This window comes from Chlorocebus sabaeus, chromosome 11, assembly GCF_047675955.1.
Source record: "Chlorocebus sabaeus isolate Y175 chromosome 11, mChlSab1.0.hap1, whole genome shotgun sequence".
NCBI lineage: Eukaryota > Metazoa > Chordata > Mammalia > Primates > Cercopithecidae > Chlorocebus > Chlorocebus sabaeus.
Window position 1 is genome coordinate 3498019 of NC_132914.1, and position 20150 is coordinate 3518168.

A 20150-nucleotide genomic window follows, 5' to 3' on the forward strand; every position below is an offset into this window, starting at 1 on the left:
GCTGGGGTTTCGCAGGGAAAGCCCAGCGGTTGCAGCTGCGGCGGATCCCTCGGCACTGTCCGCCGCGCACCGGGGCAGCCCAGGGCCGGCGGCAGCTCCGCAAAGTCGCGCACCGAGAGGAGGCGGAGCGCCGGCCAAGTGGTGGGGCTCAGCGCCGGGGCTGGGCTGGGCTGGGAGAGGTGTGCCCAGGGAGCCTGGATCCCGGTGCCCTTCTGCCTCGCGTGGAGCGGCCAGTGCGGCCGGAGGCGAGCTGACGCCCTGGGAAGAGAAATCAAATTGCAGCCTCCCCAAAGACTCTGAGTTACGCGGGCGAGCTGGTTCCCGGGGATCGTTCGCGAGCGCGCAGACAGCCGCGCCGCGCCGCAGAGCCCTCCCGGGCCCGCCGGTCAGGAGCGGGGAGCGGGGAGCGGTCCGAGAGGCAGCAGCCCCTGGGCGCGGGGTTCGGCCGCGAGTGCGCCCCGGTGCAGAGAGGGGGCGTGCAAGGCTCCGCCGGCCCGCCCGCAGCCCGCGCCCGACTTGGGCGCCCCCTCCGTCCCATTCTGGGAGCGATGCCCCCCGCCCCTCGCGCCCCCCGGGAACGCCGTGAGCATGGAGAAGTCGAGTAGCGAGGATTCTTCGATCCACCGGAGTCCATCTTTGGACAGCAAGGACTCGGACTTTGCCAAGCCGTCCACCTCCGGCCGCCCGTTCGGCCGCGGCTTCACGGCCGGCGCCTTCTACGGCACCGCGGGCTCCCGGGGCCAGAGCCGCGCCGAGGCCGGCGTTAAGACCGACAAGTACAATGCACCCAAAGGCAGCAAGTACGTGGTGTTTTACCTGGACCTGTCCTTTGTGTTCCTCCTAGAATTTAAGAAGTGCAACATGGCCAGGGGCTGCCTCTGCTGCTTGAAGTACATGATGTTCCTCTTCAATTTGATATTCTGGGTAAGTCCTTCCGTTTCTCTCTCCCTTTGCCCTGTTCTCCTCTTGGCTTACCATAGCGTGAATACCCTCTCCCTCCTCGGTGCTGCATTGCTCTGCTCTCTGCACGGTGGTAAGTGTGCTTTTAAAAAAATTGCCCCCGCCCCCCTTTCATGCACCTTTGTCTTTCCTTTCTCCCTCTCTTTGGTGGCTGAATGGGAGCTCCAGCTTGCCTGTCTGCAGGAGAGACTTGCTCTATTCCTAAGAGGCTGGCAAAGTTTGGCACCACCTCCTTCCCCTGTAAGAAAACCTAGGCTGGAAGTTCCTCTGACTGGGCAGCCTGCAGTAATGGCTGTGGGGTCAGAATTTTTAACAGCTGTGAGCTTGAGTTGGAGATAAGCACAAATGAGGATGTATTTCTGAGTTTCTTCTTATATTCCTGCTGAACGCACAAGAATACAATCGGAGCAGTTTATGGGAGTGGGTTGGAGGGGGGCGGGGTGTAGAGGCCACATCTTCCCACTTCTTTCAGTGAATCCTAGGAAAAAGAGGAGGAACCCCTGTCCCAAGCCAATGGACCTGCTTGCTAGTCCTCAGATACGCTCCCGGGTTGGGGCCTGGGTGGGAAAGGAGGGGTGTGGGGGCATGCTGCCATCGGGTGGCTGGCTGCTGCTTTTGAGGGATTGCAGTGGACTGGGCAGGGAGCTGGCTGGCCACGTGCTTCCAGGTTCTGGGAGCCCCAGTGGCCGGAAAGGACAAAGGGAGACAAGCAGAGTGCCCATGTCCTTGGTGAGAGGCCCTTTTTTAGAGAAGTTATGAATGGGTAGGGCAGCTGGGAATTGCTCTCTGTCCTCTGTGTGACTCTGGAGGCTGTGCACACATATGTGCACGTGCATAAGAAATACTGGTTAGGAAAATTTGAAAACTTCTTAAATTCATCTCGAATTGTTCCTTCATCCCAACTGCCGTCTCTGCCTTTCTTCACCCAAGCCCTGACATAGCACAGATGTTTGGCTCTGTCCCAGAGTCTGTCCTGCCCGCTGGAGGCTGTCAGCTGCCCACTGCCCGTGGTCCAGGAGGAGCACTGAGGGCAGGAGAAAGTCATTCAGAGTGAAGTCAGGAAGAAGCAGTTGTGCTGAAGAGGCATTCAGCTTTTGTGTGGAGTGATCCACATTAGCTGAAAAACTTTTTAGGGTGGGGGTGTGTGTGGAGGGGGTGACTTTTCCCATAGAATTGCAAGCGCAGGAAGAAGACTGGGCTCCAGTCTTGGTTCTGCATTGGCTTCTTGTGTGACCTTGGGCAAATCACTTGGTCCCTGAAGGACTGGGCTTCCTTTCCAGTCCAACAGGGGCTGCCGTGGTGGTCTCCGTCCTTGTCTTCACCTCACTGGTTATATGCCATCTGGGGTGGGGGCAGGCATCCTCATCTTCTCTCTTGGGGAGAGGAGCCCCCTTCCCTGCCTGGGGCGTGGGCTGCTTTTCCAGAGACTGGTCTGAGATGACTTGAGTTGGAGTCCCCTAAGCTGTCACCATGCGTTGGACCCTCCAGCCACCCTATTAGCATGTTACCTGTCATGTGCCTAGAGTTTTATGGAAGCTGGGGCAGATAGTCTCATTCTTCTTCTGGTGGCGAGCACCATTGGAATGTCTCTGGCTGCCTCGTGGGCCAGTGCCTCCTGGTCCCGTGACCCGTCTGCCAGCATCTGTCAGCCAAGTACTGGTGTGTGCTTCCCTGGTGCCTTTGGACTCACACCAATGCTGTCCTTTTCATTGTTCACAGCTTCCTTCTCCATCCTTTTTCATAGTCTCAACTTACCTTTTGGTTTCGCCCCACCCTGCCTATATTAAGCCTTATTAGGAAGACCCTGGGGCGGGTAACCCCACTCAGCTGCGTTCACTCCTCCCCACCCCCACCCTGCCACCTGCTGGCCAGAGTTGGTATAACTGCCTGCGGTGCCTTTCTCCTCCAGGATGAGCCCAAGCTGGTTTGGGGACCTCCTCGCTGGCTAGTACAGTGATTTGTGCCCTGCACATAGTAGGCCCTCATTATATGTTTGTGAGTGAATGCATGGAGGGCCAGAGCTGTAAATCCACAACATGTTGTTATGTGGTAGTGGCTCCTGAGTTCCACTTGATGGGGAAGAGAAGTTAGATCTCACGCTTGCCTCTCTGATAAAGGCTCTCCTTAGCTATGGGATGACAAGCGATTCTTCCCATCTTCCCTTAAAAACTTGGCAGAGGTTAATGAGCTAGTTGGTGAAATATTTTGTCTTTATGGTTGATAGCGAGAGAACTTGCTGTCTCTTCCTAATTAGAAGGTACCGATTACACTCTCTTACCAGGCTAGGAGTTGTTCTCTCCTGGGTTCTGACTTTTCTGATTACTTAATATTTTCAGGATTCCCATGACATACTATAAGCAGGGAAAAATTGAGTCTCCAAGACCCACTTCTTGTATGCTAGTAGCAAATGAGATGATGAAATAAGACATAGACCTTAGGTAAGATGGGGAATTTAGCAGAAGAGAAGTTCATGCTTGTGTGTAAGAGTGTTTGCCACTGTATTTTTCGGGAGGTGGAGGAGCAGGTGCAGCAGGGTGTTGGCCAGGATTTGGGGGTGGTGGGTCACTGTGCTCCACTCAGATGAAGACTTCCTGCAGGCTGGTGCTTGGCCTGATCCTGGGGAAGGAGCAGAGGAGGGAGCAGAATGGGAAGGGAAAACCTCAAAGGCAGGTGGGGTGTTGATGAGTCAGGGTTCCTGGGGGGCCTCTGCTGCTGTTTTGTGCAGGGGGGAAGGGGAAGCATGCAGGCTGCGTCGAGCCCAGCCCTCTGGGACCAGGTGCAATTGTTAGGAATTTTGTAGCCTTAACGTGTAGTCTTGTGGCTCAGATCCAAAAAGGAGGCTTTTCTGAAGCATTAGAGTTGAACCTGAGGCCTGCAATCAATAGATAGAGCTCTTCCCATAGATCCTGGAGCCTATCTGGTGTTTCTCTGAACTCACTGCTGCCGCTACCCGCCCCCCGCCCCCCCTTACCCCCGTGCCTCTGAGCGCCTGGGAGGATTCCCACGTGGAGGACAGGTGCAGCTGTCGTACACTGCAACCCTACACAGGCGTGCATGGGTTCCTTACCACTGGGTGGAGCTTCTAGGGTATAGTATTGGTGAGGGCTGGGTGACGTCACTGGGGGTAGGCTGGGAGGTGGAGTCACACAGCCTGTGGTCCTCCTCCTTACTAAGAAAAGGGCAGGTGCCTTACAGGCTGCTGGGTGCCTGCCTGCTTGTAGGGGTCCAGGTCTGCTCCTGACACTGCAGCTTCAACCAGACAGTGCTAGCCATGTTGGCAACCCAGTGCACTATGGGAATCTGGGGCCACCAGGAGGGCAGCAAGGTGAGGGTAGAGAAGAGGGCAGTGGTCACTCCTGACTGAGTCCCATCTCCTCTTTGTCTTCTGCATCCCCTGTCCCGACTCTCAGGACTAAAGACAATGCTGGCTTCTAGGTGGATAGGGAATAGGAGGCTTGAATTGGAACAAAAGTTTCCCCATACTGAGGATCCTGTTCCCCAGTAAGCACGCTCACCCTAAGGGATTTCTCCCAGCAGTGAAAACCATCTGGGCATTTTCCTCAGTCAGCCGCATCTCTGGGTCCTCCCAGGGCCATCTAGTAGAATACTGGTAGTAGAGACTCAGTGATTCTAAGCCCCTCCCAGAGGGCAAACAAGGCTCAGAGCTTCAAACTGTGAGTAGAGAAGAGAGCATAGGGCTGGGCTGGAAAAGGGACCTCTGAATGTGGGGGTCATGGGTACCCTTCCTGGAGCAGCAAGTCCTGATCCCGTCCAGCTCTTCCCGACCCAAATCGAGTTCCTGTCTGATGTGGGGGGCGGGGGTGGGGCTGGGGCTGCTGGCATAATTGCTACTTAGGATAATGGTCACTTTTCATGCTTGCCAGCAGAGCTGTCCCATCACTTTAAATTATGGCTGGCAGAGCAGTGACATTCTGGCCCATTGGAAAGCCTGTTCCTTGTGGATCGCTCCTGTAATGAAGGCTAATTAGCTGAGGAGGCCGTGTTCAGCCAGCCTGCTGGAACAGGGGAAAGGTTGGTGCAGGGTGGCCCCGGGCAGAGTGCTGATGGGGCCCTGATTAAACTCCTTTAAGTGAGGTCAGGGCCCTCGCAGACGCTGGCTGCCTTGGGGTGCGGGCAGCGTGGTTGGGCTGTCCAGCTGCATTGGTGGCACATGCTCAGTACTGGCTCGGCCGTGTCACGAGTGCCTCTGCAGGCTCGGGCTGGGGTGTGTGCACAGTCAGTGTTGGGTGGCCTGTAGTGTCATGAGGAGTCTGTGGGGCGCCTTCTGTCTGAAAACAGCAGTCACGAGTGGGCTCAAGGGTCCCAGCAGGGAGCTTGGGTTCAGACCTGGCCTCACCTGGCCTTTCCAGGCAGAGGAGACACAGGGTCACCTGGGCAGCAGGAGGCACTTAGGGCCTCCCCAGAGGGCTCAGGTGTGAGGGTTCAGGCTGTCTTCCTAGAGGGCTGCGACGAGTAGATCTTAAGGGTGGGTCAGGCCTGCCTCTGCTGGGGGAACGGGGACAGGTGCGGGGCCTGGCAGACACCCCGAGACTCCTGGAATGTGGCCGTGAGGGAATGCCAGGTCTGTGTTCACTTCCTCTCCACAGCATTAAAAATTAAACTTCCTTGTCTTAATACCTATTTTTAAATCTTGTCAGAGCAAGCATTGGTGTCAGTCAGGAGGGGGTGGGGAGGAGGTGGGTAGAGAAGAGAAAGTCCCAGTTGAAACAGGGTAAGCAGCTCTCTCTAGCCTGAGGAAAGGGCCACTGGGCCCTCCACCCTGGCCCGTGAAGAGCACAGAAAACACCCTCCAGCCTCTTCCCCAGACGGACAGGCCTCGTCCTCCCCTGTTCCTACCTCTGTGCGCCTGGCTGCCCTTGGCCGAACTTGGTGGCAGACTCTGGCCAGAGGCCTGCTGTGGCTCATCAGGGTGCTGGGGTCCCAACTGGGTCCATTCACTCATGCCACAACTATTTACTGAATGCCCGCTCGGTGCACAGGATCCTCCAGTTGGTGAGAATGGGCTGACTGGGCTCACACAGGGCAGATCAGTTTTCTCGTGCCAGGAAGTCGTGGAATGGAGAGGTCATCTGGCTCGTCCTGCGCTGAACATTTGAACACAGGGCTGCCAAGGGCGAGGTGAGAGCATTCTAGGGTGAGGCAGCAGCAGGCCTGCACCCAGAGTCCTGGTGGCCTGGCTTGTCCTTTCCTAGCCTCTGCGCCCACACAGCTGCTTTCTGACTCTCCTGCTCTAAAATGTTTATTCCCATCAGAAAGAGAGGTGAGAGAAAGAGCCTTCCTTTTTTTTTTTTCCCTTAGTTTGAAAAAAAGAATTCGTGAATCCTGTGGCCTTTCTGTTTCTTCCACTGAAAGGGCTGGCAGATGCTCTGTGGCTAGTTGAGCACCTGCTGTAAGCCAGCCCCTTGAGCGGCTCAAAGTTGTGTGAAGTCAGACACATAAGCAGATAATTACAGTTCTGAGCAGTAGCTGCTTAATAGAGCTCCTTAATGGAGTAATTAATACTGCTTAATAGAGACAAGGTATAGAGATAAGAGAGTAGAGCAGGTGACACCTGGGTTTTGAAGGATGAATAGGAGTTTGCTGATTAGATGAGACTAGGGGCTCCAGGGCAGAGAGAAGGGTAGGAAGAGAGAACATGTTAATCCAGATCCTATGCCAGGGGAGAGCTAGCAGCCCAAGGGGGAGACGGCACCTGCTGGACACACGCGATGGGCTGAACCCAGAGAAACAAAGGGTCGTGCCAGTCTGGTGGCGCCCTTCAGGAGTGGCTTCGGGGGTGGAGAGTTTAGAGTGGGTTCTGAAGTTGAGGGGCTCTGGCCTATGGGAAGGTATAGGCCAGAGTGGGCAGTGCCTGGGGATGCTCGTCAGTGGCTTTCCAGGGCTCCCAGGACAGGGTTCTTTTGTTTTTCTGGCACAGACCACCGTGACAGGTCTTGCTGTGTCACTCGGGCTCAAGCTGTCGTTGTAGGTAATCCAGCTTTAAAGAGATGCCCCTGTTTTCTCCCTGCTTTCCGGCTTCTCCCTTCCAGCTGTGATATGCCCGTTTATTTGGTTCCAGTTAGGAAGCTTTGAAGCCGAGCTAAACCCATGGGGCAGAGTTAAGTCTTCTGAACCAGCTTTGTCCCTGCTCACATTTGAAAGCTAATCTGCCAGCAGAAGTCGTGGGGGTTGGGGTCCGATCCTGGCAGGGATGTTAAAAATGGCACACGGTCAGACGGGGGAGCAGCACAAGGTCGAGATGTGGCTTCTAACTTGACTCTTTATCTAACCAGCTGTGGGACTTCAGGGGAGGCCTGAAACCTCTTCTCACTTAGCGAGCCCCTGGTTTGATGCAGATGGGGTCTGCCTCCTCTCCTGTGCACCCCAGCAAACTTGGAAGGCTCAGGAGAACTGGAGAAGCCCTGGGGCAGGGGAGGCTGCAGGGTGTCAAATCTCCCTCCCAGGGTCTAGCTTACTGACCACGCAGAGAGGCCCTAATGTTTTAGTGGCCGGTGGGCTGTGGGGGACCGGCCAAGGAGAAGGGGGACAGGGCCCCGCTTTCAGGAAGCTTTCTTTCCAAGGCAGGGCTCCTTCACTAGGGTGGATGTTCACATCAGCCGGGCAGCCTTTACATGAATAAAGCTCCTCCTGAGTGGGAGCCTCCAGAAGTGAGGGCTGTGTCTTGAAGGCCGTCCTTAACCTCTCGGTGTCTGGGTTTCCTCACCTTGGACAATACCACTTCCCTACAGGGCCGTGCTGAGGCCCGCAGGAGGTGCTGTGTGCATGATGGGGGTCTACTGCTTAGCAGGCTGCCTGGCACCTCGGAGTTCATGCACAGGAGCTGTGGTTGTTGGTATTACTATGGTTCCTGCAGTGAAAGCCTATGAACAGGAAGTTAGGTGCCCATGGGTTGGAGTATGGACCGCTCGGATGACAATGCCAGGCAGGGCGTTGGAGCCCTGGGAGGAGCCCCAGGTGTCCCTCGGGCTGGGGATTGTTCTGAATGTCTTCAGGCCTTTGGAGTATATGGGAGAATGGGGGCAACTGGGAGGACCAGGGAGGTTTCTTGGAATGAGAGGTGTAGGTGGGGAGAAGGCAGTGGAGGAGGATGTGGTCTCTGACCCCAAGGCCTGCAGCTGCACCTGTCACATTCTACACACAGCTCTAGACCTCCTAGAAGGGGCAGCCCCACATACTTCTGCCTCCCTTTGTCCTAGGCGTGATGAGTGGGGCCTGGACCCAGCCAGCTGGGCTGGTGGTCACAGTGCGGGGCCCGCACAGGCCCTTTGGTGGATGTTGGATTCCACTGGGCAGCTGGCTTGTGACTTGGGCTGACCAGGACACAGCACACAGAGCTCCAGGTCCAGGTCACTTTCCCAGCCAGAAACACTGTCACCTAAAATAAGTGACAGTTGTAAAATACATCATATGTAAATTCATGTACTTAAAAAAATTATAAAACAAACCTCTACCCACTTAGAAGCCTACTTTATGAAAAAGAGGACTTTCTATACCCAGGAGCCTCTGTGACCCCCAGCTTCTCCCTGAGAGAGCACCGTTCTCCTTGAATCTTGTGTGAAGTGTGCTGCATATATATCGGTATTCTTAAACACTGCATCATTTAGTTTCACTGATTTTTAAACTTTTGATAAACAGAATAATTCTGAATGTGCTTTTAAAAATTCAGCATTGGGCCAGGCGCAGTGGCTCACGCCTGTAATCCCAGCACTTTGGGAGGCCGAGATGGGCAGATCACGAGGTCAGGAGTTCGAGACCAGCCTGGCCAACATAATGAAACCCCGTCACTACTAAAAATACAAAAATCAGCCAGGTGTGGTGGCACATGCCTGTAGTCCCAGCTACTCGGGAGGCTGAGGCAGGGGAATTGCTTGAACCTGGGAGACGGAGGTTGTAGCGAGCTGAGACCACACTGTTGCACTCCAGCCTGGGTGACAGAGACTCCATCTCAAAGAAAAAATAATAAAATAATAAAAATTCAGCGTTATGTTTCTGGATTCATTCATGTTGGTAGTTGTGGCCAGAGTGCACATCTTTTCACAGCTCTGTAGTATTTCATTACCTGAATGTGCTGCCGTATATTCTTCTGGTGATGAATATTTGGGTTATTTTCTCTTTTCTCTAAACAACACTTCCGTAAACATTCTTGTGTAAGTCTTCCGGGGTACATGTGGAAGTGTTTCTTTAGGACAGTGTTTCTGGAAGTATCTGTGGTGGAGGACCATCTTTGAAGTTTTTAGTTCTCAGAGGTGGTCCTGCTGCACGTGACTAGTACGAGGTTCAGAGCACACGTGACTCACCTGACGAGCTCAGCTGTACCTGAGTGAGTCAGCCGATGGTGCTCTCGGATGTTCTGGCAATGTCAGATTGCTATAAAAGTTTCTAAATATGAAGCCGTTCCATGGACCACACCTTGAGGAGCACTGCTCTGGGTATATAGGAGGAGTGTAATGGCCCTGTGGAGCTTCAGGATGTGTACCTGCCACCTTTCCTAGATAGTGCCAGATTGTTTTCCAGTGAGGATGGACGTTCCCACCAGTGGAAAGTCAACGGGAAATGGTTTTTGGCATTGTCCAGTGCAATGGATGTAAAATGCTACATTATAATGGTTTTAATTTGCATTTCTTTGATCACTAGTGAACATGTTTTCATATGTTCCTTAGCCGTTCTTTCATCTTCTGTGAATGCCTGTTTGCCTTTTGTTCATTTTTCTATTGAGTTGCATTTTTTCTCACAATTTTTAGGAGTTTCATTTATGTTTTGAATACTAATTTGTTGTTAACTAAATGTATTGCAAACACAGTATGTGGCTCCCAGTTTCTAGTTTGTCTTTTCACTTTCTGCATGGGGTGTTGGTAAACAGAAATTCTTTGTTGTAATAAATATAGTCAGATTTTCAGCCTCTTCTTTGTTAGATTGTACTTTTTATGTATGTAAGAAATACATGCTATCTCACAGATGTGTGTTTTTTTTTTTTCTTTTGAGGCAGGGTCTCCCTCCTGTCAGCCAGATTGGAGTGCAGTGGCACAATCATGGCTCCCTGCAGCCTTGACTTCCCTAGGCTCAAGCGATCCTTCCACACCAGCCTCCTGAGTAGCTCAAAGTGTAGGCACGTGCTACCAAGCCCGGCTAATTTTTGTATTTTTTTGTAGAGGTAGAGTTTCGCTATGTTGCCCAGGCTGGTCTCAGCCTCCTGGCCTCAAGCAGTCCTTCTGCCTCGGCCTTCTAACGTGCTGGGATTTCAGACGTGCGCTGTGGCGCCCTGCTTCATTTTTACAGCCTGGTGGTAGGACAGTGCTTGTCGCCACAGAATCAGTGCCCGTGAATTGTCAAATGAACAGGTAAATGACTGAAGATGAGTTCCTGGGCTGATTTCTGGAAGCTTTTCTTTTTCTATTTAAGTCCTTAATATATTTGGAATTTATATTTGTATATAAGATGGGGCTCTGGGTTTTCCTCCATAGCTCCGTTGATTAACTAGTCCGCCTTTCCCCGTAAACCTATACCTCCACCTGTGTTTCTGTGTATGCTTGGGTCTTTTCCATTGGACTGTTTGTCTGTCCTGGTGCCATGCTATCTTCATTACTACAACTTTATAGTAAGTCTCAATATCTGGTAGGGCAAATCCTTTCATCTGATGCTTTTTCAAGAGTATTTTGGCTGTTCTTGGCCTTTTGTTCTTTTGCATACGTTTTAGAATTAGTTTGTCTTGTTTCACCAAAAATCAGTCAGCCAGCCTCTTCCCCCAAACCCTTTTCATATTTTGGTTGGCCTTTCATTGAATTCATTCATCATCTCAGGGAAAATTGCTGTCTTTGTATTTCTTTCTTTTGGTTTTTGAGATATAATCTTTCTCCATCACCCAGGCTGGAGTGCAGTGGCGTGATCTCAGCTCATTGGAACCTCTGCCTCCCAGGTTCAAGCGATTCTCATGCCTCAGCCTCCCGAGTAGCTGGGATTACAGGCGTGTGCCACCATGCCTGGCTAATTTTTGTGTTTTTGGTAGAGATAGGGCTTCACTATGTTGCCCAGGCTGGTCTCGAACTGCTGACCTCGTGATCCGCCCACCTTGGCCTCCCAAAGCACTGGGATTACAGGCATGAGCTACCGTGACTGGCTTATCTTTATATTTCTATTCATGAATATGACTAGTGTTCTACTTATCTATTTCTATTTATGAACATGGTATATTTCACCATACATTAGGTCTTCTTTAATGTCTTTCTGTAAAGTTTCATGAAGGTTTTATACATCTTATGTTATATAGAGACTTCTTTTTATATATTTTTAAAATTTATTAATTTTTTGTAGAAACAGGGTCTCCCTATGTTGTCTAGGCTGGTCTTGAACTCCTGGCCTTAAGCAATCCTCCTGCCTTGGCCTCCACAGTACTGGGATTACAGGTGTGAGCCACTGCACCTAGCCTAGAGACTTCTGATCTTCCATGCTTTGCCACCCTCCCCCAGGGTTCAGCTGAGCTCTTGTGCACACACACTGCGGACCTGATGAGGGAATGGGGCACCCAGAGATGAGGGGGTGGAGGAGCCAGCTAGCCAGCTAGTCTTCTAGTGGGTGCAGGTCAGGAGTGGGCACCAGGTGTGGTGCTCAGTGCCTAGCAAGCGGGGCCGAGTGTCTGTGTTCATGTCCCACACCTGCCATCTGTCTTCTGATCAGAACAGGCTTTGTAGAGGAGGCAGGCTTTCCAGGGACTATGAGAAGGGTGAAAAGGAGAGGGCTTGAGGATCTGGAGGGTGGAAGATGTACAACATGGGAGGAGGCGTATCCGGTGAAGGGATTGTGGACAAGCAGAGGGAGTGGGGAGGGTGGAGGAGGAGAAGGCAGGAAAAACATGGTGATATTGGAAGCCAGAGAAAGGGACTCATGCAAAGGGTGTTGAACAGATCTGTGGAGTGCAAGGAATTGCTTGGGTACAGCGGTGTGCTGGTTGCAGACGACCCCTTTAGCAGTGGCACTTTGGATCAGGTGGGGAAGGGTATTAAAAAACGCCAGGTGGAGGAAGGTCTGGAGGACATGAGACTGTGGCTGGGCAGGCGACCTGGGGAGTCTGTCTGCAGGGGTCTCTAAGCAAACAGCAGTTGCTGGCGGTGAGGATCCTGTGCCTTCTGTTCTCCGTACAGTGAGGGCGGGTGTGTTCTGAAGCCTCACTCTGCCCCCTGCCCTCTCAAGGGGGGCTTCCCCCGCTTGTTGGCAAGAGCTCATTGGACCCAAATCAGAGCGACAGCTTGTCAGGCCGACAAGCCTGGGCTCTGGGCAGGAGCTCCGTGATGTCTGAGCCATTTAGGACACTCATCGTGACCGGTCCCTGGGGCTCAGAGGCCTGGTTGGGGAGGAGGTTTGGGGACCCTCAGGAGAGAGCAAGGGTGGAGGGAGGAACACTGATGCAGTCAGAAGAGGAGCTGAGTGCACGCGGTGCTCAATTTGTTCCCATTTATGGCAGCTAAAGAGAGCTGCAACGAAGCCCCCTCCTCCCCCTTCCAGCCCCCCTTCACCTGCCCCTTTCTCAGCCTGCCTGCTGGGAGGAGGGGAGTCTGAAAAGTGCATATTTCACAAAAGCCACTCCGTGGAGGGCTGTGGGTCTTACTTAGGAGCCGTGGGAGGAATATTGACAAGATTCTCAGCATTGCCGATTAGCTTTCTGTCTTCCCACCTAAATGGAGACTTCTCACAACTTGGGGCAGGGAGGGGCTGGGCTGGATGGCCACCCAAACAGCCTGCGGGATCTTGGGGTGCGTGGCCATGCATCCTGCATTTCTTCCCCACTCCTAGAGGTGCAGCCGTGCAGCTGTTCTTAGAAGATGCATGCCAGTTAACTCTCACTTGTGTCTGGGATCAAAGTGGCAGAGTGGAAGAGAGCAGGGAATTGGTCCCCGAGACCTGGGTTCTAGTCCCCGGCATGCTTGCTAACTAGCTGTGTGACCCTGAGCAAGCTACTTCCCTCTCTGGGCCTCAGTTTCCACATCTGGAAAATGACAGACTTGGACCAGCTCCTCTCTGAGGTCTCTTCAGGCCCTGACATTCTGTGGTCGTACATGTTTCTTTTGTTCCCTTTGTGTTTTTAAGGAGCTGATGATTATTGAGATATTTTATCTTTCTTATCCTCATAGTAGCGTTGGTAGAGTGATGGACCAGGGATGAGTTTCTTCTGTCTCATAGGTAGGGACACTGAGGCCGGGTGAGGGGACTGCCTGACCTGGACTGCGTGCGTGCTCAGCGTGCTGGAGCTCACTGCCGGGACCGCACTGCCCTAGATTTTGCCAGGCCTGGAGCTCACAGGCCTGGAGTGAGCGGCTGCCCGCCACAGGGTTGGGTTGGGGCAGGAGCTCTGGGTTCCAGGCTGGACGGACCCCTGTTGGATTTGCCTCTTCGGACCTGTGCCTCCTTGCTTAGTGCTGGGGGGAGAATCTTCCCTGTTAGCCCATTTCCCACTTCAGGGTAGGAAGAAATGGAAGTGGCTTCTGGGCCCGGGCAGGAGATGGGGCCACAGCCACAGCAGTCAATTGATTTGAACGCACCCTCCCCCCTGCAGGGGAGGGCCCTCACGCCCGCTGAGCAGGTAATGAGGGGGCGGGCTGCTGTATTAAGCACCCTCTCTACGCTGGGGAGAAGCTCTGCACCGTGTTTGACATACAGAACTGTCGCGGCTCCCTTCCTATTGTTAGAAGCTTAATTACAATTGTTCCAATTCCTCCCTCCAGCAATCGTCATTAGGAAGAGGGTTCTTGTTTCTTCCTCCTTCCCCCAATCCCCTCTGAACGTGTCTTCAGGGCTGTTTCCTGCACTGCCTCTCACCCCGCTCTCCCCTCTTCACCGCGCCCTTCTACCCAGGGCAGCCCCTGATGGCCCACCTCCCTCATCCCCTGGCCCTGGCCTGTTCTTCCACCTGCTACCCCTTTAGAAAACAAACACGTACCCTTCCCACCCCGCTCCTCAAGTTTCCCCGTTAAACTCATGGCTCAATGCCAGGGATGCTTTACCTTGTGTGTGGATTCAAGAACCTGTCCTACCCGCTTCTCTGGTGGTTGTGAGAATCCAGACCTAGAGAAGGGTGAGTGCCTTAAACTGCAAAGTACTGCACACATTTAGGGGGCGTCCGTGCACCACCACCCCAGGCCATAGCTGGCTGTGAGAAGGCTTGGGCTCCCCTGCTGCTCTACCATTGCCTCCCTGGGAGGATCTTTGACTTCAGCTTCTCCTCAGTAAGGTGGGAATCACATCTTAATCAAACTTGCCTGGCCAACCTGGGAGACTTGTCATGAGCTGCAATGGGATGGTGATCCTGAAAGTACTCTGAGGCCTAGGAAGGGTTCTGCTGATTGGAATCAGGATCGCTACCTTATTTTTCTTTTCGTGACTTCCTGTTGTTCTCCGTGTCTGTTTCCATCCCACCTCTCCACCTTCCTAGGGAGCACTAAAGCTGTGCAGTGGTTTGTTCCCTGGGGAATTTCTCCACCAGGCAGCCCCAAGTCATGTTGCTGGCTCCTGCAGTTGCCTGCCGAGGCACCCCAGCGCCTGACACCTGGGGAACCCCACTTGTGGACCGTCTGGAAAGTGTGGGGGTGGGAGGGGCCCCATCTTTCCCTCCAGCCGCCGTTTACTGTTCTCCCCAGGCTCCGTGGTGGGCTGGGCCCTGCCCGTATCAGAATGGAGAATGTAGGTTGGTCCAGAGCACATGCCACCGGGACCTCTCTGTCTGGCTTGCTCAGGCTGTTTTCTTCTGTCTGGGGACTTACACGGATGAGCACGAAAACCTGTGCGTCCTGGAATCGCAGGGACTCAGCTCCATGTTCCCAGAGGTTGATCCATCGTCCCTGGTTGCCCTGTTTCCTTCTCAGTCTCTCTGGCCTCTGCTCCCTCCCGGAGTCCTGAGCTGGGAAGTAACCTCAGTCCGTGCTCAGAGCCTTCCAATCCCCACCCCACCCCGACCCCAGCCCCGGGGCCCTCTGGGAGCTGGGGAGTCTGTGCTGTGATTGGCAGGGGTTGGACAGGTTTGCTTGCTGGGGCTATCTGCCTGTGGAACTCTCAGCCGGACCATCCTGCGACTACTGAGGAAGCAGCCAGATGGCTTCTGCTGGGACCATCCAGATGTGGGAGTAGGTTTGGGAGGTGCTCACACGTGCCCACATGGCCCCGGGTCCACATCTCTTTTGCTCCCCTGGGATGTCGAAGCTCACACTGGGCACTCGCTGGTCAGAGTGGTTGGGGTTCTGGAGGCGGGGCTTGGGAGGATATGGAGAGCTTCTCCAGCGTCAAGCCTCCCTCTTACCAGGATTTTCCTACCATCTCAGAGCACCCACAGATCTTCTCAAACACGTCTCCTCAGTGGGGAGGCTTATACAGAGAGGCAGACGGTGTGCCTGGTGTCCAGGTCCCACTGGGCACAGGGCCTGCAGGGCTGAGGTAGAACCCACTGGAACCCGGAGTGGCCCTAGTGGATGTGAAAGCCCATTTGTCACAGGTGTGGTCACGAGGTGGTTCTGGCTTCGAGATTGAGCCCTGTGGATCCGTAAGGGGTCACCTGCTGCCTTTCTCTGCTTCGCAAAAAAGTCCATGTGGGTTTTTTTCTCTGCAGGCACCCTGGAGAGGGGGAACCTCCTTGGCCAAAGCCCTCATCTCTAGCCTTCAGACACAGATCCCCAAGGCCCTTTATAGGGCTCTGAGGATTCTTCTGCTGGGCCCGTCACAGGCTCCCCAGGTCCTGGTGAAGGTCCAGGCCAGGCCACCACCCCAAGGGCCCACTGTCCTGGGGGAAGCTGAGCCTCCTGAGTAGGCCCCTGAACTGTGGTTGGAGGACGGGCTGGGGAGGAGATGAGAAGCGGCAGACTGGCTGAGAGACTGCTCCGAGGGCAGCCTCTTGCCCGGCTGTTTAATTTACTGGAGTTTATTTTTCCTCATCGTTCCCTTTCTTTGGTGTTCCCAGGCTGCTATTCGTGGCTCTTTCCCTGCTGAGCTCTCTTCACGTCATTGTGTTTAGGAGATAACTGAGGAGCTGAGCCTTCCACCTGCCCCTGGGGCTCATGCCCAGACTTTGGATGCAAGGGGCTGAGGCATAGTATCCTAGGGTCCCTGATGGCAATGTCTCCTGAGTTGGCTGGAGTTGGGCTTAGATCTTGCACTGTAGGTGACTGGCAAGGGAGGTAGTCAGAGACACCCTCAGCTTCTCTGACATCTGTCTAGCTACGGAAAAATCCTGCCCAGTGTTGCTGGGAATGAGCCACTCCTTCCCTTCTGTCATGCTGGGTCTGTGGTGTCCAGAGGCCCTGTGTCATTGAGGCAGTGGTGAGGGCCCTGTTTGGGCTCGTTCTTGGAGAGGAGGGAGTTGAGTCACCCCAGACCATATTACCCCCTTTCACTTTCCCCAGGAAATTCAGAGTCTTTTCCCTTTGGGAGGGGGAGAAGATGACCAGAACCCACACAGACTACACTCCCCTGGCTTTAGCTGTCTGCTGCCTGCATCCCTTCACCCCTTCACCCCAGCATCTGATCGTCTCTCCCTTCCCTGCTTCCAGGCCTTCTCTAGCCTGGTCTAGAAAGTGAGACGTAGTATGGGGGAGAGAGCACGCGCTCTAGGGAGGGGTGAGCTTGCTTCTCGGTGTTACCACTTCCTGTGTGTACAGTGCAGAGCAAGGTGCTTAATTAGAACCTTGACCTTCTCGTCTGTAAAATGGGTTGATGATAAGACTACTTTCTAGATGGGTTCAAGGAGCAACTGAAACACTGTATGAAGAGGTTTCAGGTCGTTGTGTGGTGTGTGGTGGGTGTGTTGGGGCCAGTTGAGTTTTGCGTGGGATAATGATACCCACTGGGGTGGCACAGCCATACTCCTTGGCAGGACAGTATGGGACGTGCACAGATTTTGGGTGTGGATGCCTGCGTCCTGTGCTCAGCCCCCATTTTTTCTGTGGGCCGTGGTTTTCTCTAGGCTTTGTTTTGGCTTTCTTTTCAGCAGAATGAGGTGTTCTGAGTCTCCCACCATCTCTAGCTTCCTCAGGGCAGGGAGCAAAGGAGAGATGAGTGAGCTCACGACGCTGAGTGCTTTGAGATCGCAGCTGAGATCAGGGAGGAAGGAGAAGGAGGGGTGTTCTGTGTTTTTAGGATGCTCCCTTGAGACTGCTCCCTTGAGACCTCTTACTGAGCTCTCAAAAGGACCGCCAGGAGGAGACCTCTGGGGTCCGCACTGGCCAGACTAGCTAGGGATCTGGTTGGCACTATGACTAGCTAGGGATCTGGTTGGCACTATGACTAGCTAGGGATCTGGTTGGCACTATGACTAGCTAGGGATCTGGTTGGCACTATGACTAGCTAGGGATCTGGTTGGCACTATGACTAGCTAGGGATCTGGTTGGCACTATGACTAGCTAGGGATCTGGTTGGCACTATGACTAGCTAGGGATCTGGTTGGCACTATGACTAGCTAGGGGTCTGGTTGGCACTATGACTAGCTAGGGGTCTGGTTGGCACTATGACTAGCTAGGGGTCTGGTTGGCACTATGACTAGCTAGGGGTCTGGTTGGCACTATGACTAGCTAGGGATCTGGTTGGCACTGTGACTAGCTAGGGATCTGGTTGGCACTGTGGCTAGCTAGGGATCTGGTTGGCACTGTGATGGCCGGGACTTCTCACCTGGCCTCTCAGGCTTTCCTGGGTGGGCCGGGGGTGATGGTGGTAGGAGCGGGGCTGGCTGCCTTCCTCAGGGCCTTGGCAGAGATAGAGTAAAAGATAAAAGCAGGACCTCGGAATGGGGAGGAGGAGAGGAAAAAGGCAAAGGGGAAAGGAAGGAGAAGGCACCGGGAAGGCTAGCACTGTAGCACTGGGGGCTGAGCCCGCTTGGCCGGGTGCCTCAGGCCCCCTCCCTTCCTCTCCGCAGTGATTAAGACATCACCAGCTGCCTGGGTTCTTAGCCCCGCTGGCTCTCCGCTGCCAATAACAAATGCATCTGGCTGGAATCTGGGTCATTAAAAAAAAACCCAACCTGATATTTCTCTTCTTCCTTTACCCCCCGGGCAGTCCATCCTCTGGAATATAGCTGGAGCCCCCCAAAGAGAGGTCAGGAGTTGCAGAAAACCATGGTGGACATGTCAGCTGTCAGAGCCACTCAGGCAGCCAGTCAGCCACTCTTGCTGGATGTCTGTTTTCTGTTGTGTCTGAGTTGTTGTGAAGTGAAGGCCCCAAATGCAGAGCGATGTGCCAGAGACGAGGGCTTACAGGTGGCCCTTCCCGCCCGTGGCCGGCCGGGGGAGGCCGGACGGTGTGGTGGCTGTGATGGGGGCTGTGTGTGTAAGCTCCAAGTTGGACAGCCTTGGGAGTCGGTCACTCTTGCCTGTATGATCTACCAAGAATGCTCGACCTCTCTAGGCTCCGTGTTGTTCCTTTTTGTGAACAGTGACAGTGACATGCAACCTGCCTCGTGCGGTTGTTGAGTGGGATGCACAGGGTCTGTCCTAGCACAGCACTCGAGGGTGGCCATGGCCTTAGTTTGTCACCATCATCATCCTGTCTCTGTTGAGTGGCACCTCCTGAGGGAGCTGTGTTTGCTCAGCCGCAGTACCGGCGCCCATCTCCCCCTGTGGGTCGGGCACCTGCCCGAGGCGGACCTTCTGTGAGGATGGAGGGAGGGTGCCTGCACTTCCTGCCTCAGGAGCCAGGAGTCAGCCAGACACGCAGCTCTCTCAAATGGAGATCCTCTGCAGACTATAAAGATTTGTTTGTGCATCTTTCTCTGGGGTTTGAGAATCTAGATAAGTAGAGAAAAATGGAGGGAAGGTGGAAGGGATGACTTAAAAAGGGAGTGATAGGGAGGGGAACATCACACACTGGGGCCTGTAGTGGGGCGGGGGTCTAGGGGAGGGATAGCATTAGGAGAAATACCTAATGTAGATGACGGGTTGATGGGTGCAGTCAACTACCATGGCAGGTGTATACCTATGTAACAAACCTGCACATTCTGCACATGTATCCCAGAACTTAAAGTATTAGGAAAAAAAAAAAAAAGGGAATGAGGCCGGGTGCTGTGGCTCACACCTGTCATCCCAGCACTTTGGGAGGCCGAGGCGGGCGGATCACCTGAGGTCAGGAGTTCGAGACCAGCCTGGCCAACGTGGTGAAACCCCGTCTCTACTAAAAATACAAAAATTAGCCGGGTGTGGTGGCGCATGCTTGTAGTCCCAAGTTGCTCAGAAGACTGAGGCAGGAGAATCGCTTGAACCTGGGAGGTGGAAGTTGCAGTGAGCTGAGATCGCGCCATTGCACTCCAGCCTGGGCGACAAGCGTGAAACTCCATCTCAAAAAAAAAAAAAAAAAAAAAAAAGGAATGAATCTAGGAAGTTTCTTCAAAGAGGCCTTACTAGTAGTTACCTGTAACAGCTATCATTTCTGAGAGCTGACACCATACTGCAACGTGGCCCAGGCTCTGAACCTGTGCTACCTTGTGTCTGACTGATTCCAAAGCCTTCTGTACCCTTAACCACTATTTTGCCCTTTACTGTCCCAGGCTGGTAACAGACCAAGAAGTCTCACTGGGAGTAAAGTGCCCTCAGGGTTAGTAGGGCCCTAGGCAGATGCCTGAAGTGGGTCTAGGGTGCGTGGGTGGGTACCCCAGAGGCTGAGCCTCCCCTTCGTGACCCTCCAGCGGTACATGCCTAGTCTGCGGCACAGCGTAACTCACTCGTTTCGGCTGAGATGCTTCTTTGGAGCAGGCAGAGGTGAAGCTTTGTCAGTTCTGCTGCACCCGGGCCATTGGCTGGGAGGTGGAGGCATAGGAGAGGTCTGCGCAAGAATCTGATGTTGATGTGTTTTCCTGGGACCCACTGGAGGACCCAAGCCCGGGGGCTTAGTTCTGCTGCCCCGGCCTGTGGGGGATGTTACTGGTGTGCTGGGCCGGGGCTGTCTCAAAACAATATGAGACCTGTGTCCTGTGCTGCGGGAAAGAGCGCACCACACCGCCCAGCGCAGAGGGCTCTCGGTGGGAAGGCAGGCCCAGGAAGGGCTGTCATTTCTGGGTTCTTCCATTCAGAGGACAGGGCCCGCCTATCTTAGATGTTGGATGAGGAACACATTGGCCTTTCCCTCTGAGGTGGTTCCTGACTCTGGGGCCATCCTTCATCCGTTGTTCTTTTCCAAAGATGCAGAGAGATATTTCAGGTCTCCTTTTACGG

General features: G+C 53.8%; 1 protein-coding gene across 6 annotated transcripts in view; it reads left to right on the top strand.

Moving 5' to 3' along the window:
- Positions 1-20150, top strand: part of TSPAN9 (tetraspanin 9) — a 209812-nt gene that overhangs the window by 125205 nt on the left and 64457 nt on the right. For 5 of the 6 annotated variants that reach the window (XM_007967258.3, XM_007967256.3, XM_007967257.3 and 2 more), the window contains one exon: positions 845-924. In XM_007967258.3, the coding sequence (XP_007965449.1) occupies positions 862-924 (63 nt within the window). In that variant the 5' untranslated portion in view covers positions 845-861. Of the gene's footprint in view, positions 1-9; positions 925-20150 lie in introns of those variants that run through there. The other variant, XM_007967253.3, reaches the window with a different exon arrangement.